This window comes from Solanum verrucosum, unplaced genomic scaffold, assembly GCF_900185275.1.
Source record: "Solanum verrucosum unplaced genomic scaffold, falcon-dt-bn FXZP01000108.1, whole genome shotgun sequence".
Taxonomy (NCBI): Eukaryota; Viridiplantae; Streptophyta; class Magnoliopsida; order Solanales; family Solanaceae; genus Solanum; species Solanum verrucosum.
The window spans coordinates 2136163-2148454 of record NW_026020274.1 but is presented as its reverse complement, the minus strand read 5'-3'; the positions used below and the strand labels follow the sequence as shown (position 1 = coordinate 2148454).

The 12292-nt window shown below is 32.2% G+C and overlaps 2 protein-coding genes across 2 annotated transcripts; both read left to right on the top strand.

Annotated features, from left to right (window-relative positions):
- The first annotated feature begins 1024 nt into the window (after window positions 1–1024).
- On the top strand, window positions 1025–3486 carry LOC125833970 (thioredoxin-like fold domain-containing protein MRL7L, chloroplastic). The gene is made up of 5 exons (XM_049513143.1): window positions 1025–1220; window positions 1338–1864; window positions 2728–2809; window positions 2881–2992; window positions 3090–3486. Exons 1-5 carry the CDS (start codon window positions 1029–1031, stop codon window positions 3203–3205), a joined length of 1029 nt encoding a protein of 342 aa, XP_049369100.1. The 5' UTR covers window positions 1025–1028; the 3' UTR covers window positions 3206–3486.
- A 3990-nt stretch (window positions 3487–7476) lies between these two features.
- On the top strand, window positions 7477–11045 carry LOC125833973 (WAT1-related protein At1g43650). The gene is made up of 7 exons (XM_049513147.1): window positions 7477–7665; window positions 7768–7830; window positions 8760–8876; window positions 9015–9249; window positions 10004–10162; window positions 10261–10412; window positions 10834–11045. Exons 1-7 carry the CDS (start codon window positions 7487–7489, stop codon window positions 10946–10948), a joined length of 1020 nt encoding a protein of 339 aa, XP_049369104.1. The 5' UTR covers window positions 7477–7486; the 3' UTR covers window positions 10949–11045.
- Window positions 11046–12292: the final 1247 nt, after the last annotated feature.

Below are 12292 nucleotides of genomic sequence, written 5' to 3'. Positions count from 1 at the left end.
GTTGTAAGATAGGTTCTTAAAGGTTGGTAAGACTTCTACAAGACGTTCTATTTTTCCATAGAAATGTATTCGTTCAAGAAAGACCCCAAAAGAAGATAAAGTGGCGGACTAATAAAAAAATTGATTCATCATCTATAACATGTATCAATCTGGTGCTGGGTAATACCTATGATACTATGCAATTTGTGCGGCTAGATGTCCATCCAATATGCATGGGATTAGCCGCTTCAATGGGATCTTTTATCCTAGTAGGAGGAGAAGCAACTCTTCCAAAATCTCACTCAAAAGGTGCTAAGTTGGTATCCCATTCTAACTAAGGATTCTTGTGGTTCTAGAAGATCCAACTATAGGAGAACCAGGAATGGAGGGCTTTGCCAGAGACATGTCATGTGGACATACCATGTACGAATGACGATGGACAGACGAGTGAAAGACTACGTAGGGAATATGTTCTTTTGTGATGTTGAGAAAAAACTCAATTGTTGATAAAAATGAAGTTCCCATTTCTGATACAGTTGAGACACATCTCAATTTGAAACACTGGTGCATTTTGCTATTGGGTGGCAGGCTGGCAGCTATTCTGCCTATTCTTCAGTTGTACCAACTATTTGACACTGCACTTCTTTCCCTTTTGGTATTATTTGTGATCTTAGAGATGCAATTTGCATTTTCAGTTGTGCTTGTTGAGGAAATGAAGTCAACTGTTTCTCAGATACTAATACCTGAGGAATGACAAGGAATTCAAAGAAAATGCATAATCACTCCAAGCCTCATTCTAGAAATATGTTTTCTTATATTTGACCTTTAAACCAAGTGTTATTTGTCCTGCATAGGGTACATGATGAGTAAACACTGATAAAGAAGTCGGAAAAATGTGGGGAAAAAATAGAAGAGCTGATGTCCCTGTATTAAATTTGGAAAATGGGATAATTTCATGCCATAACTATTTTTTCTCTCCATTATCTTGTCTAGCTATTGCATGGAGTTTCTCTTATGTTAAGTGTCGATGCTTTTGATCTTTTAGAACAATGGAATTACAACACAGCCTAAGGCTGCAGCTTTTGGCCCCACCTTTACAAGAGAAATGCTTGAGAAGCTTCCCTTCAGTGTTTGGAATTGTCCCACAAAGGAGAAACAAACTGAGAAGTTCTACTCTCTCTTCCTTGAAATTGAATAATTTTGGTCCATCAGTGCCAAAATTTTGGAGGTCCCAATTAATGGTATGCACATTTCTCCACTTCTATTCTTATTGTCTGAACATCACCATTGCCGTTAATCTGTATTACATGTTCATATTCTTCAAGATCCCTGTTTATGACAATGGACTATTGAAACAGGTTCATGGTCTCAGACAAAAGGGATCAAAAGTTTCGAAGCTAGAAGAGTTGCTCAAATTTGGCAATGGAGAGGAAGATGATGGAGATGATTCTGAATCTGATTCTGATGGAGGTCATAAGAGGGACGATTACTTTCATATGGATGAGGATGAAAGGCGGGAATGGAGGAGGAAGATAAGAGATGTCATTAAAATGTCTCCTGATGTTGAGGAAGAGGTAGATCCTGTTGAGAGAAGACAAAAGATGCAAAAGCTTTTGGCTGATTACCCTCTTGTTGTTGATGAGGAAGACCCTGATTGGCCAGAAGATGCTGATGGGCGAGGTTTTAACTTGGATCAATTCTTCAATAAAGTCAGTATCAAGAATGTTAAGAAAGATGACGATGAAAATGATGACGACAATGAATTAGTATGGCAAGATGATGATTATATTCGTCCAGTTAAGGACTTGACCACTGCAGAGTGGGAGGAGACTGTCTATAAGGACATCAGTCCTCTTATTGTTCTTGTTCATAATCGCTACAAAAGGTGATCTCGCCACCCCTTTACATCTCTCATTAATGATGTAGCCTTTGACTTAGATATGAAATGCAGTTCTATCAGTTGTTAGTTAGGGGCACTTGCTTTCGCTGCTATTTTTGTCATGTTTCTGTTGTATTTCTTGTCCATGTGCATGAAAGTTAGAATCTACTTGCTTCTCTGAGAGTCTAGGTTATCTGCTGGCTGCATTCATGTGTCTTGCTTCTAGCCTTTTATTAAACAATCAAATTCTTATACTAAATGGTACTTTGCATATTCCCATCATTCACTAGGTTTCTTTAGTCTTCTCAGTACTAATATATACCTTTTGGAAATCTCTCCACCGATTCACAGTTAAACCAGGAAAAAGGTCATGTGTGCAATAAACTAAATTTAATTGGTTAGTTCTGTTAAATTTACAGTGCTCAAACAGTCCTTAAAAGCTTAGCGAAGAATGACACTAAGTTCTCTGTTTTTTCTGTTTTCGCTCTAATATTAGCTTCATAAATATCAATTATTTTGTGGAAGTGACCTGGTAAAACTTATTTTTTGAGAGTTTTTCCTTAAATTATTGAAAGACTTGGGATTCTAGAAACAACATTTCTTGAAGAGAGCAGCATAACTTGGTTCACAAATGACCATACATTTTTTATGATGACAAAATCTTTCCTGTATACTTCCTTCTCTTCCTTGAGAATTGAGATCATGTTCATTTGACAAAAAACAACTCTTTTCCTTTCTTTGAAGGGATTTTCCTATCATAAAAATTGGTTACTGGCTGAGCCTTAAAAACAGAAGCCTAAAGTAAGTTTTTGAGAAAGACATTTATGAAGGGTTGCAGTTATCTTATGAAAGCTGTGTATTACATGCAGGCCTAAGGAAAATGAAATGGTACGGGATGAATTGGAGAAGGCTATCCACATCATCTGGAATTGCAGGCTACCATCGCCAAGGGTTAGTTAAACCATTCAACTTTAACCAATTATATATTCCAAACACACTATTGATAGTCTATTTCCCTTTAGTGTGTAGCAATTGATGCTGTTGTTGAAGTTGACTTGGTGTCTGCTTTGAAAGTCTCTGTTTTTCCCGAGCTCATCTTCACTAAAGCAGGGAAAATCTTGTACCGTGAGAAAGGTTATAGTCTATCTAATGAAACACTGCTTTTGACTTTTGTGGCTCGTCTCAAATCCTCATTCTATATCTAACTTTATTCACTGTTATCCTCGAGCAGTGAGCCGAACAGCAGATGAGCTGTCCAAAATGATGGCGTTCTTCTACTATGGAGCTGCCAAGCCACCTTGTCTCAGTGGCATCGAGAATTCTCAAGAACTAATACCTACAGTCTGAGCAAGAAATTATCATGGTAGATGAGTCTTCAGATCTATTTAAACTATGTTTTGATAGCTTCACCGTATTCTGAATTGTCATGAACGTAAAACATATCCTACAGGTGCAACAATGAGTGTTGGCTGTATAATCGGTCACTAAGATGGCATCAGTGCTCTTGGTGGTGTTTTACCAGGTGAGAAGATGAGGTTCATTTTGCTCTCTTCAACATTTCAATAGGTGCATTGCTCGTTCCTTCAGTCCTTATGCTAGCGCAGCACCCTTATTCAGTATCAATACAGCAAACACTTATAATTGCAAGCAGCTTCAAGGTTGAAAATAGTAGCTACTGAAATGTCATGCTAGTCTATTGTTTGTTTGCGTATAATAGCTACATGGCGTCCCATTTGTGTAAATTCCCCCAACTTTTCGAGTACATAACTAGGTTAGGAAGTAAGGGGTTGTTTGGTTGCAGCTCGTTAGAGTTATGTATGGATTAGTTGTGCTGAATTTAGTTATTTCATCTTCTACCCTGCATAAAATAATGCCTAGATTGCCTCCTAACTTGTATAGTTCTGCAAGATTTTAAATTGGTAACCAAACAACATATTTGGTGTACTAAATTTTATACATAGCAACTATAATGCTACCAAACATAATACATACTGGTTATATTAGTTTTAATACATGAATAATTCACTTCCAAATCAGCAATCAAACGACCCCTATAAGTTGAGTAAAATTTCTATATGCTGTGGATGTCTAATGTCATTCATATTAATCAAGACCACTTGTATGTATATATGTTTATCTTTTTCCACTTTAATAAAAGCAGTACTTTTCTGAAATTAAGAAAAAAATATAAAAGCATATCCAATGTGTCGACAAGATATTAGGGCCTTTGAGTACCTAAAAGAATCATATCCATACCAAAAAGTTTGTCTCCAAACTAGACATATATGAAATCAACTTTACAACTAAGATATGTAGTCACTAAATCCATGCCACTAATTTCCATGTGGCAAAGAATCAAATTTATGTATTTAACTTCTATTACTATATTAATAACTAAATCACCAAGAATGATTTAGAACATTGAGACAAAAATTGCTAAGATTCAAGAATCTAAATTTTGCTTCAAATGTTAAGGCATGTTCTCTTCACTCTCATCCTCTTCGAGTTGTTATTAAAGATTGCAAATATTTGTTAGAAGTGGACAAAGACGATTTTAAACATATTTGGAAGGAGGCAAACCATTATGCTGATGTTGATTTTCTAGCGAATGAAAACATATAAAAAGAAATTGGTTAATTTGTGAAATCTTAACATTTTCCAATGTATCAAGAAAAAAAAAATCAACTACATTTTTGTCAAATCTTAAAAATACCCACTTTTGTTCAAGTCTAAAATTGCACCCATGTGGTTACCTTTTTATATGTGAACTCAATAGTTCACCCTATCTTAGACCTTAAATACAGATACCATATATTGAAGGTTAGAGAGAAATAATTATTTTTTCCACCGCGTATTAATAGAAAAATTATGTTGTAGAACATAATTTTTTCACTTATTTCCCATCAAATAAGCTCATAGAGAAAATGCTGAACACAATTAATTCTTATGAAATAGTGAAAAACCTTCTAATTTTTTTCGTATGAAAGTATTAGTATTTGTTCACCATTTTAATCAAAATATCAGTGGATATAGGCATATTTTAACATTCTTCAGAGAAAAATTTTAATTGAAAACTAGTGATTTTCTTAGTAGTGACGTATGTTTTTATGCTTACTGATTTTCCATGATTTCGATATGATAATAAAGTGAATAGGACGTCCATACCTTTCTTTTATTTAAGTCCTTTAAAGTGTTTGGAATATATTTTAGTAAATCTATTGGAAGAAGGTTAGTATAGTTGTTATCCAATGTGGCATACTAGACTAGCAACTAGTTACTTAGTAAACTAATACTCCATTGTTTAAGAGATTGTACTTATAAAGCCTTATAAAGTTCCATAGAACCTTTTATTTTGAGATAAAAAATTGCAATTAAGCATGTTCATTTAGTTTACAAAATATGTACAAGATAGATGGAAAATATATATTTTAGGAAAAAGACTCAAATATGTCATCAAACTTTAAGAAAAAGTTTATCTATATCATTTTCGTTTAAAAAAATATTCATTCATACCATTATTTTATTAACTTTATTTAAAATCCCCCCCCCCACCCCCCCCCCCCCACACACACCTCCTAGAAACGTGTTTCTTTTAAGTTGACGTGTGTAGCGAAATATATTTCCCTCATTCATACTATATGTGCCATTACAGTTTAATCAATCCTATAATGATGACAAAGGTATAATGATAAGTTAAATAATTAGTTTAATGGAGTGAATATATACATTTTTATTTAGTAAAATGTTATTGTATATTCACACATTTAATATATATTCATTGATATGTTATAAACATCTTGGATAAATTTTTAGCGACAATAAATATGCATATTAACAAAGAATGTTAAAGTATTACCGATATTAGTTTATAATTGTGATTAGATTCAATATCGCTATAGACTTTAACGATATTTACAAGAAATTTTAAAATATAATTATCATTAGTAATTGCCTCTTAAAAACATATTTAACGGCAATTAATATTCGAAGTTGTAGCATTAGTGCGCTGCACTCTCAACATGTTGAATCAGTACACGTTGCTAGCTTGTATGATGACGTCGCTCAAATGTATTAAGTATATTTCAACCAAAGTATTATGGTTCGGGAGAAATGATTTTCTAGCTTTTTTATATTTTATTAAAAGGTTTTATGGCTTTATTACAAGAGATCTTTAATTTTTATATATATACATAAGTGATGTGAAAAAATTATATTTTTTGTTTCAAATTATAAAAGGGCAAGATATCTTGACATATAATGCAATTTACTTGATCAAGTAGACGACTGAAGTTCATGTCGGTATAACATTATAATGTATGATTTGGTCTTAAGTTCATACAAATTTATCTTTTGGACTACGCTATATTGAGTCTCAAATTAAAGCACATGAACCATGTGAACTTGAGTTATATGTTATATAAAATTTCTCACTTTTCTCGTGTAGAATTTGCCCCGGGTATGATGTGAACCAAATCTTTGAAAATTAGTCAATCCTGCCTGATCCGCCGTGCAAACCACATCTTCAGGAGACGGCCAGCGTGCAAATTACTGATAAAGATTTTGTTGGTTTGCAAATTTATGAGAATTCAAGTACTAATGAGGAAGATATTTTTGTTGAAAAATAGGTGTCATGGGGGTGGAATCAAACATAGGCGACTATTTTCTTCCCCTTTTAAATAGTAGACCTATATATATATATATATAACTACTCCCTTTCATTTGGTTCCTCGAATCACAAAAGAAGCATTTATGTGAGAAATATAATTAGTGATTTTGAGCGAGTTTTCACTATGAACAATTGAAATAGCAATAACATATTTAATGTAATTTTTAAAGTGAAATATACGAAGCATATATAATTATAAGCATATCTTATTATTTTTACTTAATATGCAAAGCATGTAATTATAAGCAGATCTTATTATCTTTACATTTTTAAAGTAAAAAGGATGTTTTCTAATTTCTATAATTCCTCGGTTCTAATAGAGCATTTAAAGCAAATTTGAAAAATAAATATAGTAGTGAAAAAAAATAAAATATTGCAAATAACATATAAATTAAAAGAACAATACTATAAGGACACTTGTTTAGAATAAGTGATATTATATTGAGCTTTACATATTGTAAAATATGATACTTAGACATAACTTAATATTAAAAACTAGTTCATAAAATGAAAATTGTCTAAGAACATATAAAGAGTTCAAATGCACACCTTATTATCCTAAACACATATTTTTGAACTTAATTCAATAGGGTTTTTTCATGTAATGCCAAAATGATAGAAGTTAGTGATAAATTAGTGTATCTTGCATTATGATTACATTTTTTACCCAAAAAAAATCAACTTTTGTAAGAGGTTGAACAATTTTATGTCTAGCATTCTTCTATAAAGATAGATAATATTAAAGGTTCTCCACCGTACTATATCCACAAACAAAGTTAAAGAAAACTTTAGTCATCATGTTTATTGAGAAATGTCCAATCTTGAAAGAGAATATGTATGTGAACCACACACTTCCTTGTACATTTTTTTAAAATAAAAGGAGATTAAAAGCATAAAAAATATTGACAAGAATTGTATCATCAACAAGAGATAAACTATATTAGGAAAAAAGAAAAAACACTATGGTTTTGAAGAAATATCAACCCTACTTGGCAATGCTTTTTATACAAATATTATATGCAGGCATGGCTTTGTTCTCTAAAGCTTCTATCTCCAATGGCATGAACCCTTACGTATTTGTTGTTTATCGACAAGCATTTGCAACCCTATCCTTGGCTCCCTTCGCGATTTTCCTCGAAAGGTCTTCAAATTTTCATATTCTATATGTATATATATAGCTAATAGATATATATACACATTTGAATCTTAGGCTAATATGTTTGTTATGTTCTTTGATTTGCAGTAGCAAGACAACTTCTCTTTCATTCACCTTACTAGTGAAGATATTCTTTATATCCTTATTTGGGTATGAATCGATCTCTTTTCTTATTGTCTATATATATGCATGCATGATGAGGTATAAAAATGTAGAGCCGTCAATATGGGCTAGGCTCGTTGGGCCGGTCTGGCCTAACTCGTGATATGATAGGGCTGGACTACGATTTTTGGAGCCATTTAAAATAAAAATTCCCTAAAATTTCTAGGGAATCACTACATAAGTCATAGTCTATGGAATATTGTCATAGTTTTTGTATTTTATTATGTTCATTGAAAAACAATTAGGTTAATATTTCTATTTAGCTATTTATGCTTTTACTTGAAATTAAACTTAATAAATATTATTAAGATAATTTTATTTGTGTATTTGATTAACAAATAGTAACACTAACACTATGTAATATTGTCTTGTCGATATTTATGATAATATTATTAAATTATAATTTAATTTAAAAAATTATTAAAAAAATTATTTTAACAAAAGAGGGTTGGCCCGGAAAAGCCCGTAGCCCATGTACTTGTGGGCTGGACCGACCATTTTCTGGCTCACACAAAAAATGGGCTAGCCCGCCTGGCCAGTCAAATTTCAAAGCCTGTATGGGTTGGCCCGGATGGAGTAGGCCAGCCCATATTGACAGCTCTAGTAAAATGTGTAGCATCCACAAGAGTTGTGTAAAATTGAGTCATCAGTTGATTCAGAATGAACGTTATCTTATTATATGTATATATTTCACATATTCTTTATATATATATATATATAGTTTATGTTGAAAGTAATGGATTCAGTTGAACTCACAGGATCAAAAGGATCAGATGTACGTATATTCTCCTCTAAGTGTTCTATATATAGAAGTTATAATACTTACACTAATAGTATTAAAACTTTAAACTATGGTTGTTGGGACTAGATTTTTTGTTGACCAAGTTGTGTTATAAATATGTGAAATAAATTTTCAGGATTACCTTGAGCTTGGATCTATGCTATATTTCATTAAGTTACATATCGGCAACATTTGCATCTGCAAGCACTAACACAATCCCTGTTATTACCTTCATTTTGGCTTTTTGCTTCGGGTACGTACGTAATTTTTAGAAAATTTATTAATTTATGGAGCGACCTGAACAATGAGAATTCATATGATCGACTTCAATTGAGAATTTGTGTTGTTGTTATGAAATATTAATTGTGTACTTTTTTTCATGATATTTAAGGATGGAGAGCATTTGTTACAAGCAAAGGCATGGAATAGCTAAGATTATGGGTGCAATTGTGTGTGCTGCTGGGGCTTTAATATATGCTTTTGTAAATGGACCTCCTCTATATCTAGAAAGCCACAAAAAAGTTGATTATCAAACTTCAATTGGCACCTCTAAAGGGGAATGGATTAAAGGTTCTCTCATCATGTTTTTAGCCAACACAATGTGGTCACTGTGGCTTATTCTCCAGGTTTATTCCTACACTTATCTACCACCCAAGAGAAAAGTTCCGATCATAAATTTCAAAAGTCTTTTTTTTTCTTTGTTAAACTTTATGTCTGGTCAAATACTGATATATAAATTGAGACAAAGGAAACGATTAAACACATACATTGGGACCATAAATGTGTTCTTTTTAACTTGGTCTCAACATCTATGTCTTTCAACTTTAGATGTGTACAAGTAAACACTTAAACTTGTATAAAATTGAACAAGTAGATCGACACACACGCACATGCACCCTATGTGGTGTCTCACAAGAATTGTCACATAGGAAGTGTGTGCTTACTTGTTTTTCTTGTACACATCTAAAATTGAAGGACATAGATATATATATATGAGCTGAGTCAAAGTTAAAGTGTATGTTTATGTTCTATGCCTTATAGAAAATTGTGGTTATAAATATAACTAAAGGAAATGACATATTTATGTAGTTAACTTAACTACTTAATAGACAAGCGAGGACACACACAAAAAAAAAAAGTGTCTAACTGAAATCTTCATTAGCAGTTGAAGCGTTCTAATGAAACCAAACATAATTTGAGTATCTAAATGAAATGGAAATATCCTAACAAGATTGATTATGTAATAATAAAATAAGCCTATAATCAATTCATAGAACTTAAAACTAGCTAGTATGAACCATATATTGTGGCACATTATGCTAAAAATTAAAGTCTCATTCTATATGAAATTAAAATATAGCTTAATTTATTTTGTAACAGGGTCCAATTATGAAAGAATATCCAGCAAAATTAAGGCTTACAACTCTTCAATGTTTCTTTAGCTGCATTCAATCAGCAATTTGGGCTATTTCAGTAAAGAGGGACATTGCTGCATGGAAATTAGGTTTCAATTTCAATCTTCTCGCAGTGGCTTATTGTGTAAGAACATTTAATTTAATTTAATTTAATTCCAATTTTTTTTAAAAAACAATATTTTTTTTATATGATTTATACTCAATTTTATTAAAAATTGACAGGGTGTGATGGTCACTGGGGTGTCATATTGGCTAATAGCATGGGTAATTGACATAAAAGGACCAGTTTTTACTGCTATATTTACTCCAGTATCTCTAATATTTACTGCCTTCTTTTCATCTATCTTTTGGAAGGAGACTCCTCACTTGGGAAGGTATTTATCTACGTCTTTTATTGTTTAACTACAAAATTAGTCTATCGTGAATTCCTATTTCTGTTAGCAGTGTTTTATCAACCAAACGTTACTTTGGAGAAATTTTTTGTTTTTTTGTATAACTTGAAAAAGCTCTCTAAAGTGATATTTCAGTTGATCGAACTTCCGCAAGTAGGATTGAAAAAAAAAAGAGGTCCATTTCAAGGGGGTGTGAGAAAAAAAGTCAAAATTTTTCCTCCTGCTTTCTTTAGACAAATGTCATTATTGAGTTATAGAAAAAATGATGAATTCCTCTATTTAAGTCATTATAAGAGAATTCACAGTTTGGGAAAGAAATAGCTAGTCTAAAAATTTAATATTTTATCCCCTATACTATAAGTAGCACTAATTTTATAATTAAATGGTTTGCTAATATTGACAGTGTTTGTGGAGCAATATTGCTAGTGATGGGACTTTATGGTGTTTTGTGGGGTAAACAAAAAGAAGCAAAATGCAAAAAGACAAGTCAATGCAATGGAGAAATTACCAACATATAGCAAAGGGAAATGAATGGATATGCATTATTAAGATAATAATAATAATTAATAATTGTAGAAATCAAAGTTCTCTTTTGTGTTATTTTTTCACTGTTCAAATGAGTGGTAATTGTTGATTCTATTTTGGTTTTGTACTATGATAATTACAAGCACTAGAAAATATTATGTGTAATGTTTTTAGGGATAAGAAATCAATTTAAGTTTTGGTTTGGTTAATGTATGAGTGGTTGGTTTGAGCTCTATTAAGTATAAAGTTTTGGTTTAAAATTTTAATTTTTTTTAATATTACTCATAGTCTAATATACATACATTGTTAGAAGTTCTATTATTGGTGAATAATAGATTAAAACGAGATAATCTTTTTATTCAACACTTCACTAAAAACAATATCACGAAAATTACGCTTGCGATATATTGAGAGAAAATATTTACGTCAAGTAATCTTATATAAAATATTATATGTACATAGGAGTGGCAAATGAGCGGATCGAGTCGAATATGAGTCGATAAAAAACGAGTTAAATAATAATGGATAAAATATTGTACTCGACTCATATTTAAAATGGGTAAAAACGAGTTACCCAATGGATACCCATATTTACCCATATTATTATAGAGATCATGTTAAAAGCTTCAAAAGCAAAAAATACTCTTCATGTGACATCTTGCAAGTTGATAACTAGGAAGAAGCTTAAAAATTGGAAATAGTCATTTTTGGAAAGACTTTTTAAAATCTGGAAAATTTGGTTAAGTATGGGAAAAAGGTGAGTTTTTGGCCAACTTTGAATAGTCATAACTCCTATCTCAGGGTGAGTTAGGTGTAGTTCCAGTTATGTTTGAAAATCTCTTGGAATGATCTTTCCAACGCCGCCGAGTTTGCTCGATTTCAAGTTCGTATGAGTAAGTTATGCCCTTTGGAAGTTGGGCTGTTGGCAGGGCAGTTAACCCCATTTTGTAAGGGTATTTCGGTCTTTTCCCTAGCCTTTTATTTTGGTCATATTAAGGTGTTAGACTGATTTTAAATCAGTTTTTCCTTTTTTTTTTAAAGAATGAGAGTAAGGGTTTGTGAGTGAAGAGGAGGAGAAAGAGAAGAGCAAGCAAGGATTTAATCGTGGATATCGACTGGGGGTGATCCCTATTAAGGTATGTGAGATCATAGTATTGGGTTGGTCCCTTCCCCCACACGCCAAACTCGTTTTAATTCCGAGAAAAGATTGGTTGTGTTTGTTGGAGTTGTTGGTTGTGTTGTTGAAGTTCCTTGTTGTCTTGATACATGTTTCCGGTTGTAATTTCGAGTTGAATCCATTGTATCTTAAGGAGATTTATGATTTTAAGTATTTGGGG